Raw genomic sequence first — 25842 nt, 5'->3', positions numbered from 1 at the left:
TGCTGTCATAACTGTCAAAGTTTATTGATATAGTTTATAAAATGTGGATATAGGGGTAATCAAGTATCACTGACAAGTCCTAGGTCGCATGATCAAGGTCAATGTCATTTATTGTCATTAAATATAGTATTGTATCATTATATGAATTGTGTTTTTGTGAATAATTATGTTATAGTAGTTTTCAAAGTCAGCACTGCTGCTATATTGAATTGCGTGATGCAGGTGAGACTGCCAGAGGTGCTCCACTTGTTAATACAAGAAGCCACTATACCATCTTGAAGCAATCTCTCTGAATAAATTGTTTTTCCATATTGTTTCAGTTTCACTTTCCTGAATATTTGATTTATTAGATATTAAACGTTTGTCAACCTGGATATAAAAAACAGCAACATATCTTTAGAGACAGAATGTGTCTCACCACCCGTCTAAGAATTAATAACCAATGTCTTATTTCAGAAAGCTACAATCTGATTGAAAAATTTCCTTATGAAGTTATCCTAATATTTTCTTGAGAAGTTCCCAGCTTGAAATAGAGTTTATATAAAGAATTGTATCCTTGTTACATATAGAAGATACATTTTATCTGTTTTGCTGAAAAAGTTAAGCTCAAAAGTATGTTTCCTTTTGTTTTGGTACATTTTCTGTCATTTAATTGCCATGAAATTGTTGGCAGTATTTTTAAGACAAAAAGATTATTTCTTGATATCAAGTTATCGAGAACTTATTTCGGGAAGTAGGGGTGGATATTTTTATTTGTCTGAGCCAAATGTTAGGTGAATTCTTTCAATTATTGATAGTGAATGGGAAATATCTAATTTTATCATAGAAAAATAATTAATTTAAGTTTATATGGTCATAGGATAGTTGTATGTAAACATTTTTGCAGGGATTTATGTATTGCATTATGAGTTGCCTTTACTTTTTAAATAATTGAAGGTGCTGCAGTAGTAGTATATCTAATTAAAGTTTTTTTTTTCTTCTAGAAAGCAATGCAAGAAAAATGAAATCTCTTTTTTTTATTTTAGTGTTATGAAATTGAATATTTTTGTTGTTTAAGCTATTCTTTAGTTCTCATAGTGCTGAAGTAATAATAAAACAAAATTAGATACTTTATTTGACTGGGTGGTTCTGAAATCCATTTCCAATTGAAATTGTGAGCAGAAGATGTAAGTATTGCATTTAATCTCCCTCTGGATCTTAAATGATGACCGACCTGCTCAGTTATTTTAACGAGACCTTGGTATCATGAGAGGATTCTTATGAACAGTATATTTCAAATAAGCCATATCTCAGAATAAATGTATCCATTTCACTCTTGGGGGGGGGGCTTGAACGCAGCAAAATACGAATGAATTTCTTGCCGACAGAATCAACACTGGCTGGGAATTGAACCTGTGTTCCTCTCATTTAAGTCATAGTTATAAGAAGAGAAGAAGGAATAGTAGAAGCAGTATTAGCAGTAGTGGTGGTAGTAGTGGTAGTAGTAGTAGTAGTAGTAGTGGTAATAGTAGTAGTAGCAGCAGTGGTAGTAAAAGTTGTAAAAGTCCACATTAAAAAAATCTGAAGAAATATCCTGAATTATTTTAGACCAAGTATCAGACCAATAATAGAGGGCACTCATCCAATGAAATCTTGCCATCCAATCTTACTTCAAACTATTGCATGCTTGTAAGCAATGTTTGGAAACCCTATACTTTCAACGCAAGGGAGAGATGGTTGACTAATATCTGGCGTGAATAGAGACAGATCAAGTCCTCTCTCATTCTGTAGGATATCAGTTTTTGCTGCATTGTTGTCGAGAATCATTTTTTTCCAAAATGGCCAATATTTTTGGAAGCAATCCAACTACATGTTACATGCCTATTGCTCTTAACATTGTCAAATAATAAAAAAAATCATCAGTTTATTGACATTTGTCGTAGTGTAAAATTGTGAATATGGCATTGTCTCTTGCGTAACTAAGTTGCGGTTGTACTGCGCAAAGTTACTTGCGGTATGTAGGAGCTACGCTATACGCTATTACACTGAATAAATCACTTTTGTCCTCTGATTTCTTATAATATCTTTGAAATATAAAACCCACTCTCTTCAAGAACTGTGTGATATTAATTTATTCTGTTCTATGGAACTGAGCCATTCCATTAAGGGAAGAGCTGAAGTGTAGTGGTTTTGACTCACCCTGTGTAATCAGAGGGTTGTGTGTTCGAATCTCATCACAGCCTAGTGTCCTTTGGCAAGGCGTTGATCCACACTTTGCCACTCTACACCCGGGTGCTTGATGGGTATCCGATAGGATGTGAAATTTCCTTGTAGCTGTCGGGTATTACGTGCACCTCATTGATGACTGGCCATATTACTCCCCAGGGAGTGGATAATGTGCATACGTTGTGTGCAGGAATTAATGATTAGATCCGATGAATCGGTTTGATGATAAATGTTAATAGATACATACAATGTATGTCTTTAAGCGCTTCGAAAATAAACCAGAACATTAATATTGATCAGTGGCTTAAACCATTCAAATGATAAAAGGTTTAAATGATTAAAGGGTCGTGAGTTCAAATCCTAGCCATGGCGTTTTTTCCTCCAGCAAGAAATTTATCCAAACTTTGCTGCACTTGACCCAGGTGAGGCAAATTGGTACTGGCAGGAAGTAATTCCTCAAAAAGCTGTGTGCACCAGAATCGGTACACTAGCTTCGCGGTGTAATATAAGAGCGCCTTGAGCACCTAGCAAGGTTGATACGTGCGCTGTACAAATCCTATATTATTATTAAACAGTCAAATAGCTTAAGTTGGATTGCTTTCAAGAATTTGGCCTCTGTGGTGTGATAAACTCAGGTTGTATAAACAAGTGCTGCAGGCAACACAAGCGAATTAATCAGAAATATACAATACTGGCCAAAGGTGTACCATTCAGTGTAGTGTATTATGAAGATTCAATCAAACTTAGATAATTGTGAGGAGTACTAGGGCAGCAGTACTAAACAGATGAACATGAAATGTGAAACGAATATTGAAATGTTTTTTTTAAATATCATGTACAGAAGTGGGATGATAGGAATGGTATGGTTAGCACAAGTGTTAAATGGTTCTTAATTTTGGTACTAACAAGACAATAACAAGCAAGATGTTATCAAGATCATTGTGAATGTAGGATGGAAGCATCATGTTATTTATCTTCAATTTCCTGTATTTTTGCAAAATTAGCTAAACATGAAGATGCATCTATAGTTCACGCGCAGTTGCCATTCAATTAGATCTGCATTTAGGAACTAAAAATTCAGAATCCTGTCTGAAATTAAGTTTGTACAGTGTTTTGTTTCAAGAATTCCAACTAGTTATCCTGAATTTATGGTCTCTTGCAATTGCCAAAAGTCAATGTGACCACTGAGCTCAGAAAAGCCTATTCCAAGTTTTGAAAAGCAATTCTGTGTGAATGTCGATCTCTGCTCACATCACCGTTGCGTGTTGCACATGTATGTAATCGGTAACAGAACATCTGTGGTTAATCAAGATGTTTTTTTCGCTTAACTTACTTTCTATCATCCAATCAAAATCCTTATTTTAAATTTGCAATTGATTGCAAAGGTTGTGTTATTGGGCCTGGAAATGTTAATGATTTGATGGAGTAGATTGGGTTGAGAAATAGTATTATATTCTCCTCATCAGATCATATCTGATGTGAGCAAGAGCGTGACACATCACAATGGTTTGCACTTGCCCTTTTCAGTATTGCTTTGGTGTATGCAAACCTTACAAAGTTGGCAACATTTTATAAAGTTCCAATTTTTTTCCATGAACAAAGTCGTATCCAAGTTATGTATTTATAGTCTGTACAATCTTGTCCAGTATTTTCTCAATACAGAATGGAAACGGCGCCATCTTGTGACATCAGTTATCTGTTGATTTCCATGATTTTTTTCAGAAAGAGAGAAAAGATGTGAAACTGTTGAACAATTGAGGAGATAAGCAGGTCAGTCAGAATTTTGATAAAGAAGTTGAATGAAGTATTTGAACATCTGCACTGATCTAGAAAAAGATTCCAGTGGGATATTGTTAGGAACTTATTTCATATTGATGCAAATATCAATTTGAAAAAAAATAAAAAAATTAGTAGATAAATTCTATTATATCCTACGTAAATTAAATCATGTATGCTGATTGGTTTAAATAGCATCATGTGACCAAACATATTCTCACTATTTTACGATGATGTTGAAAATGAAACACCCACTGAAGAAAAATTAGTATTTCTCCCTCGGCCCCTCATGGAAAAATAGTAATGCTAGTCCAACCTCGGATGAATAATTCCTACTATACTTCAAAGCCTGGCATATTTGTATATTGGAGGAGATCAAAGTCCTTTTTTTTCCAGAATACAAGCAAACTTACATTTAGATTCACAACATTTAAATGCATTTGGACCTAAATTCTTATTTGGAATTTATTTTTTTTTATTTGCAATGCCCTTTTAGATGATGCATTTGTTTTCGAAATTTCCATATTCAATTTTTAGGTAATTTTGGTGCAAAATCCCTAGTTAAACCCAAAGTACAATTCTTAATATAGGAATAGAATAGTACTAGTTATATAATGCTACCCCCCCCCAAAAAAAAAAAAGAAGGAAAATGCAGTCTTTTTTAAAAGATTTTCACAGCCAAGCCAAGTGTTCTACTTCAGATTAAGTTATGCTATGAATTTATTTCAAATATTTTAATTCAAAGAAATACGTTGCAGTGAAAATGATTTGTTATCAATCCAATTCGTTGTTTTAAAATTCCACCTTTAATTCACACACTCATTTGGCCTCCCTCATTAAAATTATTGGTTTGGTGAAACGTTTCATTACAGACAGCTTTTAGAAACACCCATTTGATCAACAAGTTGTTGGAAAATCAAGTTGGTAGTAAAATGTGACTGATTCATGTTCTATTTAATGTTTATGTAATATTGTAAATGAAGAGACTCTTTTAACAAAATCTGTACGGAAGGTCTAAAAGGTTATTTATTTGAAATATGCCGCTCTTGCATTCGGGTGTTTTCCGTTTGTAATATATCGATTGTTTTGTGTGAAGATTGTTCAGGATGCCAAACATCAAGGAATAGTATCATTGTAATTTTTGCTGCTTGTGGTGTGATTACTGACTCAAAGTTGCTTGTCTTTAACAAATACACGGCATTGATTTTTGGATGGTGCAGATATATTAAGGTTTGTAGTGGTTATTCATAAAACAGTCATGTGATTAGTCATGTGACTTATGTTGTATTCAGGTCCTGTGAGGTGGGGTTTTTTTCATCATACGTGTGACCTTTGATTTTTGTGTGTGGAAAATTGTAATTATGATCAATTTGAAATGATTTGAGTTCTGATAAATCTGAAATGTATCATCCAGCTAAACACCATGGGAATGTTTTCTGCAGTGATTTTCAAAGACCGTTTTGTTGTAAGCTACTGAAACTGTCTAATCTGATTGGCTCAGAGCAAATTTGTCGGTGAAAATCACCCCAAAGATGTTTCGTGAAACCCTCCCCAGAAGTTTGGTCCAACCTTTATCAGTGGAGAAGAAATTGTGGTATATCCTGCCTGCTTAGCCCAGCTTGGGTGTAGACTTGCTGCAAAATACACTGCTGCATTAGTGATCAGACCATTGCTATTCTTCACTTACGTATCTCCTTCTTGTACCATAACACAAGTCCTGTTAATGAATAATGCATCTTAAATATAGCCTTGCAGGTTCACCTGGCCACTCGGTTCTCTTAAGCCCGACACACTCTGCATGATCCATGGCGATCTGACTTTCAAACAAATTACAATAGCATTTGATGCGAACAATCAAAGTTCTGAATAGTCTTACCAATACCAAAAGTGACATTTCAGTCTATTTTGAGCGTCCCAATTGGAATAAAATAAAAATCGATTTCAAATCGAAATGACATCATCATCGGCTGTAACTTGAAGCCGATTCAGACTTCACTCCAACTTCTAGGCTTGCAGCAAGGCCAAATGTTGATTTTAGTATACCTATCATTGTCGTGAACTTCAAATAGGATAATATCACTTCTCTGAATTTCAAAATGGACACTATTACTTCTTTGAACTTGTAAAAAAAATTTGTCACGGTCAGATCATGTAGTGTGTGGTGAGCTTCACAGGACACTGCTACTTACATATTGCCTCAATGGTGATTAGAGCAGATTGTTAGCTCGATGAATACCGGTATGCTAACTTTTTATTTGTTAGTAGCACAGTTGTCTATGTGAGACCAAAGTATGTCTGTTAAAGTCAATCTGCTCTGCTGATTTTTTTTATTGCATGTAAAATATAGAATACACTGTCAAAATTCACTGGTTTCCTTTCAAAAGTCATCAAATGTATTATCTCAAAATGCATCTTTTTTATGCACATGTATTCATATTAGATTGAAAAAAAGTTAACATCTATAATAACCCTGATAATTTTAACTATCATTTGTTCCTTACAATTTTGGGTTTCGTGAATAACGAAGTGCAGAAATGTTTGCAACTTTTTATTAAGTACAATTCTGACATATTAAGGCAATCCCAATTTTCACTTCTAAATCATCTACCAAATATTTATAAGTAATCTTTATAACTTTTCGCTTCCATTTTAGATCTTGACTACTCATTTTTTTATAGTTGCAGCAATCAAATTGCAACAATTTTAGAAAAATTATTTTTTCAGTAGGACAGTGTTTTTTGGTGAAATGATGAGACATCATTGTAATAAGTTTAGAGTTTAGTATTGTCCAATGAAATACTTATTAAAGAGACAAATAATTATGCTATTTGAAAGGATAATAATATATTGATAAGTATAATTCTGTATACATGTGTGATGTAACGTACTGAGCCTAAAAGTACTAATTAGTGATGAAATGTTATTTGTTTAGTATTCATCCATTTTAATTTCCTGTGCAACTTCATCTCTCATCACTCCACATTGCATTGTTTCACAATTGATTCTTATTCCTTTGAATTCCATTCCATCAGAAATTGTGTTGTTTTCAAGACTTTCCAGAGTCAAAATTATGATTTGCGAACTGAACCGTGTCTGTATATATAGCACTTTTGAAATGAACAGACAAATATATATATTTTTTATGACAGGATGATAACCTGCTTATCATGAAGACCTTTACAATTTGAAAAAAATTGAAATTATGAATCTTTGTCCGCCTGGTTGTTTTGATGTTTGATTGATGTTGTTTTTTTTTCTTTTGTAAACTTTGACTTTATGATTAATGTATGGTGTGTTGGCCTTATAATCTTATAAAGGCTTGTATTCACTGCTGTTAAAGACTGTATTCCTTTAATGTGTTTTAGCTTCGGTTTGTATGTTGCCTATATGGAAGGCAGTTAAGGCATTTGTGTGTGAGTGTGTGATCAAATATGTTGGGGTCATTTGCTCAAATAAAACAGTATGGTATCTATAAAGGGTAGTTTTACTTTCCAGTTTCCACACACTTACAATAAGAGGTTAAGTTTTGCTGTCTTAATAGTAACGAGGTACATTTGATTTATGTTTTATTATTTTTTGTGCCTGTGTTTTCGTTGTTTTTTTCCTTACTGCATATGAAGTAATGAATTCAGTTCTGTATTCACTTAAATAACAAGTTTATGATACTCTACAATGTATTCATTAATTTTCATTCGCTAACAATATTAAATTAGCATTGAATTAAAAAAAATCACTTTGCAGGGTAAAGTAAGAGGATGATATGAGTAATATTAGTACTTTGTATTTGTCTTTCTTGTATTTTTTCTTTTTATAGATGGTATTCATTTTTGGGGGTAGTTTCATTAGTTAATTCCAATATGATTTTTTTTTAATTCTAGATATATTTACACACTACAAAGTTAGTTTGGTAGATTGATATAATATCCAAGATCTTGTGACCCACAGAAGATGTCTTATTTTACTTTTTTTGGGGGAAAATAAGTATTTTGGCCCTTTTGACTCCAAGTTGATAAAAAGTAAATTCCCACAAGGAATGTTGATTTTCAAGTTAAAAGATGCAAGTGATTATCAAGACCCAGGTTTTTACATCACTTTTTCTGGTATTTATCTTTTACAATTTTTAGAAACACATAGTATTCTTTCAAGCCAAAAAGATTTTTTTTTGTCTCTGTAGTTTATAAGGTTTATGTTATGTTATATTTTAGATTTCAGATTTGTATTTATTGTTCGTACTAATGCAATACAGACAATGTAATGTCTCTGTAAAAATAGGTTTGTTTGAAGTACTCTATTCGTGCTGGATACACATTACTACAGCAACTTTACCAAAAATAAAACATGTAATATGAGAAAAAAAACGTCAGTACATATTAGGAAAAAAAATATGTTTGAATGTATAATTTTGCTTCATTTATAATTATGTTTTAAAACATGATAAGTTTGTACTACTGTATGTACAGCATTTTCTTTTTTACTTATTTGTGTATATTTGTTCCAGTTTGTAATATATCTATATATCTATACATATATGTATTATTATCGAACCTCACATGTATATCATTCCTGTCATTTTATTATCATTTAATATGATTATATATAGATATATTAATGATTTGTAAACAGAAGCAGACAACAACAAAAAAAATATTGAATTGAAATAAGGATATTAAAAGATGTGAAGTTGGCAGATTTTGTACAAAAATATATGAAAAGAAGTATTTGATGATCTTTGTTAGCTTGTTGTTGCAGTAGTTGATGTCGTGAAAGTTCTGGTTGCTTACAATGGTTGCATGTGTGTGAGTGAAAAGATGGGATAGGGATAAATGAGGGAGTGTAATAAGGGTGAGGGCAAAAGAAATCTTTGGATATTAAAAAAAAACCACTTGATTGACACAGACCACATAGGCCTGTATTCTTAAGTCGGTTTTAACATAGACCATGGTCTAACTCTGTGCTAAAATTATGGGAAGCCAAACATTTCAAGATTTTGTTTCCAGTAAATGCTTCTCATGTTTACTGTGCTCTTTACTAATTCTTTAATGGTGAAGACAACTGTCATACTGATCCTTTTCAGGCAGTTAATAATGTTTTGGGAGTCAAATGAGCTGATGCATTGAACCTCTACTGTTATAGATTTATGTAACAAATGGCGTTCCATAGTTAAACCACAACTTAAAACCAGAGTTAAACCCGACTTCAGTATACGGGCCATAATGTGAGGTATGTTGCCCAGTCTGGGCCCTGTCTAATTAATACTTATGATTGATCCAATCAAGGTGAACTATGGAAATCCAACAACCTCATAATCCTTCATTCATGAAAATGAAGGACTGTGGAATCATTAAGTCACTGACGCATGCTGGAGTATAATTCGTATTCAAAGAAAGTTTTTAACAGACATATACACATTATTATGTTGTGATTGCTGGCTTTCCATAGTTATGATTGGCTTTTCATAGCTGTGATTAATCAGATCAATTGCAACTCTCTGTCAGACAGGCCTCAAGGGCAAATATCAATAATAATAATAAAAATGGTAGCTACATGTCCCCCTTTCGGTGCTCATGGCGCTTTAATAAATGCCCTTCAAAGCAAGGCAACCGATTAAGGCGCACACCACTTTTTGAGGAATTACTTCCTGCCAGTACCCATTTACATCACCTGCGTGGAGTGCAGCACACAGTGGATGAATTCCTTGCTGAAGGAAATTATGCCATAGTTTGGATTTAAACCCACAACCCTCTGTTTCAAAGTCCGAAGACTAATCCACTGGGCCACAATGCTCCACTACCCTTGCCCTAAATAAGAGTTGTATCAGGTTATGTTTTTTTTTCTTCATTTTATGCCAGTCAGTATTGTTACCCTATTCCCCGTCTAAACAAATGGGCTGCAAAATAATATTACTGTATCAATCATCTCACCAGCAACATACAACTAGTAATGGCATTTATTATTTTGATTTTATGTATTGTTTTTCTGATATTTTAATGTTTGCCTATACATTCTAGGATTAGACTCGATTTAAATTAAAAGAACAGTACACAATGTATTTGAAAATGAACAACCCTCTGTTTCAAAGTTTCAAAATATTTAGGGTCAAGTTCCAAATACAGTTCTCATATCATAAAATGTCAAATTCCAAACATTTAAGAATTTGCATCGTCATGATGACCGCATACTGAAGACATTAACCCAACTCTCCATACAGAGCAGAGTGTGGGCACTGCCATATTTGTACAACTGGCATATTTTAGCAAAATTTTAATTTTTACGTTTCTTATTGCATCATTAGAAATTGGATGTTGAGACTTCTGATAAAATTGAATGTAAGTGGTGTTTATAGATCTTCAAAATTTGTCATAATTGGTATGAATGTATGTAGACTATTTAAGTGGTTTTCCCCTTAACATGAAAAATCATTAATTTGAAAAGAAATGTGTGTGTGAGTGGTTGTATGTGCATGAAAGAGAGAGAGTGTGTGTGTGTGGACAATTTGCTCAAATGCCAATATTAACACATTCCATGCACTTTGAGCCCCATCCTATAGCTCCTTCTAGTTGGCGGGGGGGGGGGGGGGGGTCAAAGAAGGGGCTGAGAGACCCCCACCCCAGATTGCTTCCTTTGTCATCTATTAATTTGATTATCAGGATAACTCTTTCAGCTTTCACATTTATATTGGTTATATTAAGATTTTATGTGTATTTTTTAAACCAAATTCCAATGATTATTTGACACTGGATAAGATGAATACAATTAAAATATTCACGCAAAGGTGTTCATAAGCTTTGTTTGCAATTCAGAGGAGAACAAAGACATTGATTTGAATTTATTAAAGTGCGGTTAAAAAATCCGTTCGTACATGGCTACCATGACAATTGTAGGAAATAAAAAGTAACTTTATATCACAAACATGATAATGAAAATGTATACATTTCACACTCAAATGGTCAGACTGGAAATTTTTCCTGCTCTCGTTATAAAAAAATAAATTCTAAGGCTAAAAATACGAAAGTAACTTGGATAGCACTTTATTTTTCGCTAGTTGAGTTTTGTGTTGTTTGCAAATAGAACTAATTTTCACAAGAGTAGGGTGATGGGAAGAAGGAATAAAATTACAAAAATGAACATAGGTTCTTACAAACTAGGAATGCTAGTCAGCTATTAATCATAGACGATATTGATAAGAAATTAGATTATTGTCCTAGATTTAATAAATATAGTACTGTAAGGCAATGCAAGGCTCTCCCACATAGCCGAGTTAGAATCTCAAGTTGTGGCTTGACTCGCATCATCCATTAATAAAGAAAAAAACTTTCATATGTATTTTCAGAAGACATCAGAGGTGGATCAAAGGTTCGGGCGGGGGAAATGTGCTGGTGCACCCCGTAAAATTGGACAATCTAATGGCGCAGCATGTTGAATGCATTTATTGCGCACCCTGTACTAGAGATGACCCCTTTTTAGGCAAATTTGCACCCCGTTAAAGTGGATCTGCGCCTTTGTGTCATTCGTTTTTTGACACTAAACTTTATTTCATTCAACTTGTATTTAAGGTAGGCCTTACATGTAAATAAAATGTGCACATGATTGGACAATAAATTATACCTGCATCGATGCAAAAGATCGGTATATAGACCGATACTTCCTTATATATAGTTTGTAATAGATATACGTAATCATATATATATATATATACATACATATATATATATATATATATATATATATATATTATATATAAATAGTGTACAATCTATTGTACAATATACTGGATTATATGTACGACAAATATAAAATTATCCCGAGTGCAGGTTTATTTCACCGAGGCCGAAGGCCGAGGTGAAATAGGCTTGCACGAGGGATAATTTTATATTTGGAGTTCATATAGTCCAGTAATATTGTATGATAGAACGTTCACTATTTATTATACTAAATAGATCCCTTAATCTAAGCCCCCCATCATGGATTTTGCCATCCAAAAATCGAAAGTTATATTGTACATATGTACAATATAACTTTTTGAAGGGAGGTCACGTGGTACAAATCCAGCCAATCACAGCTCGTATTTTACTACCACTATTTACTATATATATATATATATATATATATATATATATATATATATATATATATTATATATATATATAGGTTATATGATGACTTCCTCTTTTCCTAATACTATTAATAGGCTCATTGAGCCATATTGCCTCATCCACGAAGCCAGAATTAATTTTGAAAGGTTAACTCTTGCCAACGTAAGGCTTTATTTTATAGGTATATAGGGACATGATATAAGCTATACAGGGGGATATGTCTAGCCTTTGGCTAAGGACTTTTTTTTCAAGCTGAATGAGTTTTACGTTGTTTCGTACCCCTCCCCCCTCCAAAAAAAAAAGAGACAAGCAAAAAAAAAGGCCTTCAAGCAAATTGTTGGGGCGGTTGGGTATCATAAAATTTTAGGGGGATTGATGAACCCCTGTAACCACCCCCTGCGTACGCCACTGTTATGCCACCCATCTCTTTCTTCCCTTTCTTTATTTTCAATCCTCGGCAACCCATTCGTCTTATTAAGTTTTTCTCTTAGTGTTTTGTTACTGTCCCTTTTCTTCATTTTCCAACTTTGCTTTTCATTGGCTCATTCCATTCTAAGTTCATTTCCCTCGATCCGCTTTTACAACCATTTCGTCATCTTTTAATTTAGTTCCCTCTTTATACTAATATCATGCAGTCTTAGTATTGCTGAATGATTTATTCAGTTTCTTGCTCACATGTTCTTCTTTCCCTCCTTCAAGTTCCTTCCGTTTTCCCTTTTCATGTTTTTTTTCTTTGCAAGTTCTTTTCACTTTCCCCCCGATCATCGGATTCAATCAGTCATTCCCGCACACTAATGTGTGCACATCCTCAACTCCCTGGGGAGTATTCCAGTCAGTCGCCAATATGAGGCGCACACTTCAGTACTGGGCAAGAAGCAGTGACCTATATCGCGGTACCCTTTTACCACCTGGGTCGAGAGTGGCATTACATTTTGCCAAAGGACGCCAGATCTCGGTGGGATTCGAACTCACGACCCCTGTTTACAAGGCGAGAGTCAGAACCACTAAACCACGGCCCCGGACCACGGCTACTCCACTTTTCTTCCTTTTCTCCCTAACCTTCTCCCCTTTCTTTTCTCGTTTATTTTTCCCGGTGACTCTGCCAGGTCGGGGGGGGGGGGGTGTATAGCCTGCCACCCCTGCCCCCCAGCTAGTATCGTAATTTTCCCCGCGCAAAGAGCGAAAGAAAAATGAGCTTGGAGAGAAGCAAATCCATCTCGTTTAGGTTTTCATTCTTTTGAGAAAAGCAAGGAAAAACTACCCTTCTACTCTCAGTTAATTGAGCGTCAGTGTAGAAGATTATCGATGGGGGAGGGGAACATCATCAGGGGCGGATCCAGGATTTTGAAATAGGGGGGCGCCAGCGGCGAGGGAGCGAAGCGACCGAGCGGGGGAGGGTGTGGGAGGGGGATACCCCCCTCCCACGGCAAGGACCTTTTCAAAAAATCATGTCCAAAAGTCGTATTTTGAGAGCACCTTTAGAAGAAAAATGCACACTTAAATCACTGTAACTTCATGAATAAAAGACACATACTGACTCATTTAGGAGCTGGTTTCCAGTCACACACCGTATAAGCGGTCATTCAAAACATACATTTGGCAAAGGCTCTTCACTTGCTTGCATCGTGTGATTGAAACGTCAAATTTAAATGATACGAAACTGAGACTTGTAATCGATAAGTTCCGAATAATCCATTCTGATTATTGTCATTTGTGTATTTACATTGTGTGTTTCAAACGAGAATTGTTTAGTCGTATGGCAACATGCATAAAATTTTGTTCTTTTTTCCCCAAAATGCACAGTAAATTGTTACAAACTACAGAAAAAAACGACATCATCTTCTGTTAATCAACCTTTTCCCTCGTGTTATTTTCAAATCATCTTCAATAATCCAGTCATTCTGCACAACCTCAAAGTAATATAATGCTTCTTAAGGGGATTCTCATCATTTTTATTGTTTACGTTTTCGATTTTGCTGGCAATTTTTTTTAAAGATATATTGTAATCAGCAAACCTATAGATTATCAAACATTAAAAATGGGGTACGGGGGGGGGTTAATGTCACAATTTCTACTTTTTAACAATACACATTGTGTCCTCGGGACGTTTTTCCCCAGCACGAAAGTATTTTTATTCTCCCCCCCCCCCCCCCCCGTCACATAAAATCTTCGCTCCTTACGATGACATATAGCTGCCTATACACAGCAAACGCGGAGTGGGGTCGACTGGTGATTGAGAATATACAATTTTGCTCCTTGATAATTCGTTGGAATGATTGCTTCGGCGAAACTTAGTTGGGGCGCCCTGGATAATATGCCTCTGAATCTACCAGAAAGTGTAAAAGTTAGTTTACATTAAATAAAAATATGTCTGACCTATACATTTCAGTGAAAACGTACATGACCAAGGCAGAATGATAATGCTGCGCACGTGGCGCCCGATATAGGGCTTCATCTTTGAGTGAAGAATAATCTCGGGGATAGACATTATCATTCGCATCGTTGACACTTTCTCTCGCGATCTGTTACTTACAATTTACATGTATTTGCCATAAAGACGGACAAACGCATGTTACAAAAAACACAAAATTTCGGGAAAAAATGATATCCAATCCAACATCTTCACACTGGTCACTGCACTGCAACTCCCGATTACAAGTGGTGCAACTTTCCAACCAATCGACTTGCGCGCCCTGGAATTCCGGAATTTACATATTGCAATACAGTATGACAGAGGTGCATTTGTGCGAACACAAAGGCCATGAGCGTAAGTTAAAATATAGTTTTGACTAGATCTAGCCCTTGAAATTGACTACATTGTACCAATCCAGTAAATATAACCATCCAAAAAAAAAAAAAATCCGGCGAAAATAGGGGGGGCGCGCGCCCGGGGCGCCCCCCTCTGGATCCGCCACTGATCATTGTTACGTTATGTCTTTTCCTCCGTCTCGAATCCATGTACTGTGCGACGTATATCTTTTTTTATCACCGTCCCCTATCAATGATGCTATTACATTTACATCTAGATGCATCCATACAAAAGTGATTTCACATTTTGATAGGGCCTATATCTTCTTTTATCATCCCTCCCATTCCCTGATTAACCGCCCCCTATGATGCCTACTTCATCTCGAGGCATCCAGGCAAAAGTGATTTCACATCAGCCTTTGATAACAAGAATACCCGATTACGTAATGTCTTTTCCGCCGTCTCGAAGATGCATTTGTTTATTACCATACCTCGGCTGGCCTGCGACACGTGTTGCATGAATATATGCGCGCGCACATAATATAGCGAATGTGTAAAATACAGTTCCGAAGAATTCGTTGTGGTATCATTTGCAGTCAATTAACAATGGCGTCTAGTCGGGAGGATCACGGTGTGCAATATGTTGCAAAAATGTTGTTTATATTGGTCGCTTTCGCCTCAGAATCGTCTGCTATAAAGATATCGTTTGCAAGCCAACAACATGGAAGCACGGAACCACCTGTTCATATAAATCTCCACCTCCATTTAGACGGTAACAAGGTGGTACCAGTACCAGCTCCCAACGAGCAATGCTCCAACCCACCGAAGTACCAGATGCCGAGAGGTCCGGTGATAGACATCGACGCGACACCGATAGCTACTCATGAGCTGCAGAAGTGGCTGAGCGAGTTTGAGAAGGTCTCAGTGGAAGGAGCTGAGGGAGTTCGGCACACTGTATTGCTTGCTTCTCAAGGCATTGCTCTAGATGGCATATCACTTCTTCCAGGGTGCGTCGAAGGGCGTAAGTAGTTCTTCAATTGATCTAATTTCAGGAAGGGGGGGGGGAGTATATCTAGAAACTAGTCAGCAATAGCTTGAGGATGCAATAAGGATGATGTTTTTTATATGACAGCTTATAAAAAAAATCATCATTGCATCCTCAAGACTAAGTCAGCAAGCTTTTTATTAACTCGGCGAGGCGTTGACCGTGGCTCCTGTTCCCCTTTATTTTTTGGATGACCAGGGGAGCGTTTTATGAAAAGTCCCATTTTATCCGACAGTTACTATAGTAACAGTGACTCTCGGCCAATCATAATCAAGGAAAGATGTCAGATCTGACAACTTGTCGGACAAAAATATTGATGAAACGCCCCCCAGGAGCCACATTCATAGAACCGGGAGTCAATTTTTATTTTTTTTAAATTCATCGGACGCTTCTTAACTGTCGACTGTGCATCAAAACTAAAAACTGTATTAAGATGAAGGAGGAGAAGAAAAAGGGGGAGGAGAAGTAGCAGAAGGAGACTGTTTTTTTTTCAAATTCAAAGATGACTACTGGTGTACCTTGTAATTATATTTTAATTTTGTCTATCATGACCAAAGTGAAGAAAATAAAGATAGAAAAGGAAAGAAAGAAAAAGAAAAAAGAAAGGGAGAGAGAAAGAACATATAATGAAAGAAACAAAAGGAAAAAAGGTAGAAAGAAAGAGGAGGAAGAAGGAAAGGAAGTAAAATGAAAGTATAGAAAAAGAAAGAATGGATGGATGGAAGAAGGGATGAAAGGGAGAAATAAATGAGAATGAAGGAAATAAAAAGGGAAGATGAATGAAAGTTAATGGGAAAGAGTCTGAAGCAAAAAATAAAGAAAAATTGAATGAACAGGCAAAGAAAGAAACGATAAGGAAAGGAGGGAAGGAAATCCTGCAAATAAAGCAAGAAAATGAAATGAAAGGAAAAAAAACCAAAAGGTGGGGAAAGGAAAATAAATAAAGGTAGGATGGAAGGAGAAAAGGGGGAAAAGATATAATGGAAAGCATTAGAATTAGGGGATGGGAAAGAATGGATGAAGGAGAAACAGACAAGGAAGAAAATTGAATGAATCTGGAAAGAAGATGAAAAGAAGGAAAGAAAAATGGAAAGAATAAAAGTAAAAGAAAGAATCAAAGAAAATTAGGAAAGAAAGAATTACAGGATCAAACTGAGTGAAGAAAAAAAGGAAAGAATTAAAGATTGATGAAAGGATGAAGAAAGGAAGTTAGAAAGACAAAAAGAGAGAAAAGAAAGGCAGAAAAGAATTGATGGAAGAATTAATTGAAAGATATGAAGATGGAAGGAAAGGAAGAAAAAGGAAATAAAACGAAAAATAATATTTTATTTTTGCTCAAACTGATACCTAGATCTAGTTTTGTATGAAACCAACATTAGTAGCACACAGCTCCCCACACAAATGCATATATATGGGACTGTGATGTACTCCCCAATGTATTTTAGTGTGTGTTCAACTTGTGTGTGTTGATGCAGACGATGTCACTTGAAACCTGATCGTTTGAGATCAAGAAAGGAGTTATAATTACTTTTTTGATTACTCACAAATGACAGAGTTACACCATTTTTTAGGAAATATGGACATAATAAGAGCATTTCATTGGTGTAAAATGTGAAATTTTACAGTTCTTTGGGAGAAGATACAGAACCAAAAACTGTAGTCGGGGTGTGCATGTTCTAAGCTACATGTAGTTGCGCGGTGGCGATATAAGTGGCAGGCTGCCAGGCCGGCTGTGTGTTGATTTTTGTGTGTGTCTGTGTGTATATGAAGGAAAATAGCGGAAAAAATATGCTACGTCAGTCGTCGTATACGGCGGGGTCAACTGGGAATTTTTGCTGTAGTGTAACGAGCGCCAATTTGTGATTTTTTTCTGGCGCTCGAGCATACTAGTTTTCGGAGGAACCAGGCGCAAAACCCTTCAAACTGGGTGCAAAATTGCGCCCGGTTAATAAAAGGCTTGCTAGTCAGATCCAATGTTAAACTTAAGTTAACGTAAGTTTGATGTTGAATGTTGTGTCCACCCATTACGAAAATTTCCCGTTTGATTCTCGACCTCACTTCGGACTGCAAACTGCGGTCGCATACCCCGTTTTGCGTTTGGGAAATCTCAAACAACTTTTCCAACCCCGATAAACCCATCTTGGCCAGGTAATCCCCTTGTCTCGATTTCACCACCACGGGCCAGCTAAACGAGCGTTGAGCCAAGGACGAAATGATAAACAACAGCTGTGCTATTACGTAAGACTTGTCTGCCTGTAGAAGGATCTTCGGAATGAAATTATTGTATTCGATATTAATCACGTTTTCAAAGGCATATTACATTCAGACATCCAATACTAGTCCATTTTCAATTTCGAACGAAGAAAATCGACCTCGAAATAAGGAAATTATGCCGAATAAAAATTACGGTATGCTTAGCATGCAAGGACCGCGATGCATCCCATCTAGTTTCTGTCCGTAAGAAAATATGGGATGCATGCCGTTCACTCGCGCAACGATACAGTCTTAACGAAAGAAAGGAAGGAAGGAAGAGAGAGAGAAAGAAAGAAAGAAAGGAAGAAAAAAGTTTCTATCAACGCGTGTATACATGGAACTCCATGCACTCACCAGAACACACATTGCAATCCATCGTGTGTGGCCCCCTGCTGTGACCGTTGATGCTGGGGTGTATTATCTTCGGACCGAGGTCAAGAAACAGGTGTTTCTATACTTAAATTATCATGCTTGAGGGCAATAGGGTTTTGAGAAGAGATTTGATGATAAGGGAAACTTGGGGTATACTGCTCTTAAACGCAAAATTTTCGTCATGCGTATTTTTCACATAAGATGAGTAGGTGCCTATAAATGATATTATATTTAAAAGTAATGAAAGATCTTGCCCAAAATAGCTTTCTTAACTTCGGCCACTGTCTATGACTATGCAGCATGCGGTCAAGAAATTGGGGTTGAATATTGGTGTGAAGTCACAAAGTAACAAATAAATAAAACAACAAAAGTTTCCATCTACGCTGATTTAAATGTACCCACCCACCTATCCTACATGTAGCCAGGAGGCTCCTAGTAGAGATTAAAAATCATTTACTAATGTGTGCTTGCTCTCCATGGAGCCAGAGATTTTTATACGACAGTTAAAATTGAAATTTTCGCCCCCAAGATTTCCCTGTAAAAGATCTAGCCCTAAATGTACATGTAAACCATGTAAATTTATGGGCTAAATGTTAGAACTTCATTTCCGACATACACATTATTGTTTTCATTAATTTAAACAAATATTCATTAAAAAAATGAGAAATGTACACATGTATTATGAGAAGACAGAAAAAATCTTGCCGATGTTTACGCAGCCATCTTGTTCTTTGTACGTAGCTTAGCTATGAGACGCATACAAGGCGGCATCATGTTGAAATGGTCATGCTTTCGAACTAAAATTGGAATTTAGGGATGAAAAATGAGGGTCTCACCCTCAGCACCTACCCTTGGTTATAACTCACAAACTTACACTACCAGTACTAAAAGAGTAATCCATTAAATAGAAGCTATTTTGGTGAAATGGTGTAAAATGATTCCATAATTTTAGTATTAAATGCACAAGGTTTTTATTTCCCTGTTTGTTGAAAAAGCCCCCCACCCCCACAATATATTATGAATACATTATTTTAATGAGTAGTTTTGAAAATATGCAATTATACCATCATTACCTAGTGTAAACAATATAATTAAATTGATTTTAAGTTTGTATGTATTTTTCTAGGCCTATATATTCAACAGGTTTTGTAGATTTAAGAATTGAATTTGATACACAATATTTGTTTACAAGAGATTTGTGCAAAGTCTGATAGATTAAATCAAACAAGTGAATGTACATATTAGGCTGGAGTGTAACCACTGTGTCAACCATGTATGAAAGTTAGTTGTTTATTAAAGGGTCAAGTCCATCCCAGAAAAATATTGATTTCAATCAATAGAGAAAAATCAAACAAGCATAATGCTGAAACTTTCATCAAAATCAGATGTAGAATAAGAAAGTTATGACATTTTAAACTTTTGCTTATAATTTTTTTCACAAAACAGTTATATGCACAAATCAGAGACATGCAAGTGAGGGAGTCGATGATGTCCACCACTCACTTTTTCTTTTGTTTTTCTTTGAATTATACAATATACCTCAATTTTTACCAATTTGACATTTAAGGACCAACACCAACTTTACTGAACCAAAAAATATAACAACATGGTAATACCAAATGACAAGGGAGAAATAATACTTTGTTTCATAGGAAAATGGGGAGAAAATTTGAATAGGCCCTACATGTACTTCATATTTCATATAATAAAATACAAAAGAAATAGTGGTGCTGGATGGGGGGGGGGGGGGGGAGCGGAGGGGGTATGGGGAAGCAGTACATACAAAGTCTATAGCAGAGACACATTTAATATTTCAAACATGAATAACTTTGGTATACAAGAGGTTAGAGATTTGATTTTAGTTTCATTTTAAAGCTTGATGTGACTAGTATAATGATATTTCTCTTTTTCACAATTCATTTCAATTAATTAATCGTAATTTAACAATTACTTGAGAAAACCTCCCAAACCTGTGTATAAAATCACCAAAAATTTCTTGCACAGGAACTCATTATGATGTAATTTTTTCATCCAAATGGAGGTCATATTGTTGTGAAATTGGTGTCATTTGAAAGCTATTAAAAGTATAAACTGTAAATTAGGATACTGGTAAACAGGATCAGTTTATATGCATATCAATTTGTGATGCTGCATTTTATATCACAAATAAACTAGGGAAATTGAGGGATGGTGGTAGTGGTACATTTTATAAACTTGAATAACTTTAGTTTTCAAGGGGTTTACCTTTGATTTTAGTATCATTTTACAGCTGAATAACAGTTATTTATCAATACACCTCTGTACGCACCCTACAATCATTAATTGATTATTATTTTTAGAAATATAAAGTATAGAATTATTTAAAAAAATCATTTTAAATTTACATATATAAACTTATCTTGATGAAATGAATGATTCCCCATAAGTTATATAATAAAGGAGATTTCTTGAGCAATACAAATATGTTAAATAATTAATGATATGGGCAAAGATGGAAAAAAAGGATGTTTGAAAAAAGTATAATGGGGGTCCTAAAAAGTCAAACATTTTCACTCATAAGATGTGAGCAGTAGCTCCTACATGTACATGTACATGTACCTCATTATAATGCTATTTTTGAAATCCTCATGAAATTTTCTTAGAGAAAAAGTATACTTTTGTATGGATAGGGATAGGGTAAATAATTTCAAAGTTATGATCATTTTAACAACGAAATGTGCTCTATCATTAGATTTGAGTGATGTAACACAAATGGGGCGAGTTCAAGATGCATGGCAATATCATTAAAGGTCAAGTCCACCCCAGAAAAATTTTGATTTGAATAAATAGATAAAAATCAAACTAGCATAATGCTGAAAGTTTCATCAAAATGGGATGGAAAGTAAAAAAGTTATGACATTTTAAACCTTCCCTTGTTTTTCACAATAATACTGTATGCACATCTCTGTGGCATGCAAATGAGACATTCGATGATGTCCCCCATTCACTATTTCTTTTTTTTGTGTTTCAATTATATACAATATTACATTTTTTGCTGATTTGACAATAAGGACCAACTTCAAGTTCAGGGAGGAATTAATTGTTGTGACAATGAGGATAATAAAATACAAAAATAGTGAGTGGATGACGTCAGCAGTCTCCTCATTTGCATACCGACCAGCATGTGCATATCTGTTTTGTGAAATTGAGCGAAACTTAAAAATGTCATAACTTTTTTTATTTCACATTCGATTTTGATGAAATTTTCAGTGTTATGCTTGTTTGATTTTTCTCATTGTATTGTCTCGCCCACCAGAGGTGAGACTTAGGCCAAATGTCGTCCGTCCGTCACAAACCTGTAATGACACATAACTCCACAACCGTGAGTCGCTTTTCAACCAAACTTGGATGGTAGATGGACTTGGGGGACCTGCATGTTATGCTGCAGTCGGAGGTCACATAGTAAGGTCAAAGGTCATTTTCAGGTCAATGTTAAAAGTTTACATGCAAGACTCTCTTATGACACCTAACTCCACAACCGTAAGTCGCTTTTCAACCAAACTTGGAGGTAGATGGACTTGGGGAACCTGCATGTTATGCTGCAGTGGGAGGTCATATGGTAAGGTCAAAGGTCATTTTCAGGTCAACGTTAAAGTTTACATGCAGGACACCTAACTCCGCAACCGTAAGTCGCTTTTCAACCAAACTTGGATGGTAGATGGACTTGGGGGACCTGCATGTTATGCTGCAGTGGGAGGTCACATGATAAGGTCAAAGGTCATTTTCAGGTCAACGTTAAAGTTTACATCCAAGACTCTCTTATGACACCGAACTCCGCAACCGTAAGTCGCATTTCAACCAAACTTGGATGGTAGGTGGATTTGGGGGACCTGCATGTTATGCTGCAGTCAGAGGTCACATGATAAGGTCAAAGGTCATATTCAGGTCAATGTTAAAGTTTACATGCAAGACACTCTTTATGACACCTAACTCCGCAACCATAAGTCACTTTTCAACCAAATTTGGATGTTAGATAGACTTGGGAAACGTGCATGTTATACTGCAGTCAGAGGTCACATGGTTAGGTCTAAGGTCATTATGAGGTCAATGTTAAAGTTTACATGAAAGACTCTCTTATGACACCTAACTCAGCAACCGTAAGTTACTTTTCAACAAAGCTTGGATGGTAGATGTACTTAGGCGACCTGCATGTTATGCTGCAGTCGGAGCTCACATGGTAAGGTCAAAGGTCATTTTCAGGTCATCATTAAAGTTTACGTGCAAGGCTCTTATGACAAGTGTTATTCCATCCCAGTCATTTCACAATGAAGTTTCAATATAATTCTCTTGCGTGCCCTCGCAAATCACAATATTTCTGGTTATTTTTCATAAGTGGGTGAGACACAAAATTGCTTTTGGCTTGTTCAAATCAACTTTTTGTTGGGGTATTTGTAGACTTGTCCTTTGAATTAAAAACCAGTTGCATTAAGTCCAGCACAGTTCAGCTTTACTATGTTGAAACACCCCAGGTTATACTCCAGTGATTAGCAGTGTAGGTTCCCAGACTATCCAGGCTCCCACTGTTTCTCCCCCCCCCTCTCTCTCTCTGAGTACCAATATAGTGAATTATTGATCTTAATTAGCTGAGTGCTTTGCTACTTTGCTGGAATTGCTCATGTATTATTTGCAGAGTTTTGTGATATATTGGTATTTTTAACTTTAATGACATACATGTGTAAAAAAAGATAATTGAAATTTTCCATCGCATTTGATGTCTGTGTGGATTGGAGGGATATTGTTTTGTTGTTTTACATGTTGGATTGAGCTTAACATCAGAATGAATTTGATTAGATTAAAAAATAATATTCTTAATGGGTAACTCATCATTATATTCACTGAAGCATATACACTATAGTGCTTTGCACTTTATTAGCCAAATTAAAGCCATTTCCCTGATGAGGTATTTTTTGGTAATTTTAATACAATTTAAATTTATTTAATGGAAATCATTGAATTTCCTCCATGAAAACATGTGTATGTACTGTTAGAAAGTAAGTAATGAAGTATCTACTAGGATTAGGGGTTTTTCAATTCAGTACACCATTTGATCTATAATGACTACAGTATTTAAAGTAATTATTGTAAAACAAAATTCAACCTAGATCCTTCACTATAGGTGCCGCTATTCTGACGGCAGCAGCATCTCAACATTGAAATCTTAACCAAGGCTAAGTTTTTGAAATGTCAACATAAGTACATAACTTAGAAAGTACATGTATATGGACCTAGTTCATGAAACTTGAACATAAGGGTAATCAAGTATTACTAAACATGCTGTTATAGTTTCAGGTTACACGACTAAGGTCAAACAAGGTCAAAGCCTAGGGTCAATGAACTTGGACCATGTTGGGGGAATCAACATTGAAATCTTAACCAAGGTTAAGTTTTTGAAATGTCATTTAACTTAGAAAGTTTATGGATCTAGTTCATGAAACTTGGACATGAGGGTAATAGTGTATTACTGTAAATCTTGCCTGAGTTTCAGGTCAAAGGTCATAGGGTCAATGAACTTAAGCCATGTTGGGGTTATCTGAGAACTTGTCATCATAACTTTAAAAGTTTATGGATTTAGTTCATGAAACTTGGACATAAGAGCAATGATGTATCCCTGAATATCATGTGCCAGTTTCAGTTACATGACCAATGTCAAAGGTCACTTTGGATCAACAAACTTTGGCCATGTTGGTGTTATTTGAGGAATTGCCATCATAACTTTGAAATTTTATAGATCTAGTTTATGAAACTTAGACATACGAGCTATCAAGTATCCTTGAATATCATGTGCTAGTTTCAGGTCACATGGCCAAGGTCAAAGGTTATTTAGGGGCAGCAAACTTTTGGTAATGTTGGGGGTATTTATGGAATTGTCATAACTTTATACATAACTCCGCAACTGTAAGTCGCTTTTCAACCAAACTTGGATGGTAGATGGACTTGGGGGACCTGCATGTTACTCTGTAGTTGGAGGTCACATGTTAGGGTCAAAGGTCATTTTCAGGTCAACGTTAAAGTCTAAATGCAAGACTTTCTAATGACACCTAACTCTGCAACCATAAGTCGCTTTTCAACAAAACTTGGATGGTAGATAGACTTGGGGGACCTGCATAATATGCTGCAGTCAGAGGTCACATGGTAAGGTCAAAGGTCATTTTCAGGTCAATTTTAAAGTTTACATGCAAGACTCTTATGACACCTAACTCCGCAACCGTAAGTTACTTTTCAACCAAACTTGGATGGTAGATGGACTTTAGGGACCTGCATGTTAGGCTGCAGTCGGAGGTCACATGGTAAGATCAAAGGTCATTTTCAAGTCAACGTTAAAGTTTACATGCAAAACTTTCGTATGACACCTGACTCCGCAACCGCAAGTTACTTTTCAACAAAACTTGGATGGTAGATGGACTTCGGGGACGTGCATCATATGCTGCAGTCGGAGGTCACATGGTAAGGTCAGAGGTCAACATTAAAGTTAACATGCAAGGCTTTTATGACAAGCGTTATTCCATCCTAGTCATTTCACATGAAGTTTCGATAAAATTCTGTTGTGTGCCCTCGCAAATCACAATATTTCTGGTTATTTTCAGAAGTGGGTGAGACACAAAATCGCTTTTGCCTTCATTATTATATGCCATTTCATCTGAAATGACATATTTGCCTCTTCCCCCCAAAACAAATAAGATTGATCTTTATCTTTTTCTCCTTTGATATAATGAGGGGGGGGGGGTACTTGCAAGAGCAATTTGATAATTACTGATATGAAATAAATATTTTGTTTTGTTTACAGAGGCTGGAGATCCAATGGGAATAAGTGAGGATGGAGAGGATCTACTTGGGTTAGGATTGTGTGGGTCTAAACTTCCCATATTAGCTGGACTTGGAGAGGACAATCAAATTTACATTGAAAGTGTAAAGGTAAAGTCAACACATTCATATTCATCAGATTATCTGCAATTAATTATTTTGTTTCCTTGATATGCAATTCCTGTCAATACAAATCGTCCTTTTATATCCCTGCATAAAACTACATGTAAGCATGTGCATATTAGTGTACATGAATGTTTTTTGAAAAATTTTGCAGCATATCTACATTCCAATTACAGGTAACTAAGCATGTTTGATCTTCCATATTGCCCAAATTGAAGCAGTTTTAAGACAACATTATGCAAAATGTGTGTTATTTATAACTCCTCTAATTTGAAATCCTATCACATAAGCCTACGGTGGAAATATTTCTTTTGATCTCCCATATTGCCTAAGTCAAACCAAATCTTTAGACCACACTCTGCAAAGCATGTGTTATGTAACTCTTCT

The 25842-nt window shown here is 35.7% G+C and overlaps 1 protein-coding gene across 1 annotated transcript in view; it reads left to right on the top strand.

Moving 5' to 3' along the window:
- The first annotated feature begins 15362 nt into the window (after positions 1-15362).
- The window catches only part of LOC121418541 (tetratricopeptide repeat protein 13-like), a 40988-nt gene continuing 30508 nt past the window's right edge, over positions 15363-25842 (top strand). Inside the window, exons 1-2 of the mRNA XM_041612463.1 lie at positions 15363-15843; positions 25316-25443. Coding sequence (XP_041468397.1) covers positions 15372-15843; positions 25316-25443 — 600 coding nt within the window. The 5' untranslated portion in view covers positions 15363-15371. The remainder of the gene's footprint in view (positions 15844-25315; positions 25444-25842) is intronic.

Source organism: Lytechinus variegatus, chromosome 7, assembly GCF_018143015.1.
Source record: "Lytechinus variegatus isolate NC3 chromosome 7, Lvar_3.0, whole genome shotgun sequence".
Taxonomy (NCBI): Eukaryota; Metazoa; Echinodermata; class Echinoidea; order Temnopleuroida; family Toxopneustidae; genus Lytechinus; species Lytechinus variegatus.
Note: the sequence above shows the minus strand (reverse complement) of the source record. Positions and strands in the feature narration are given on the sequence as shown.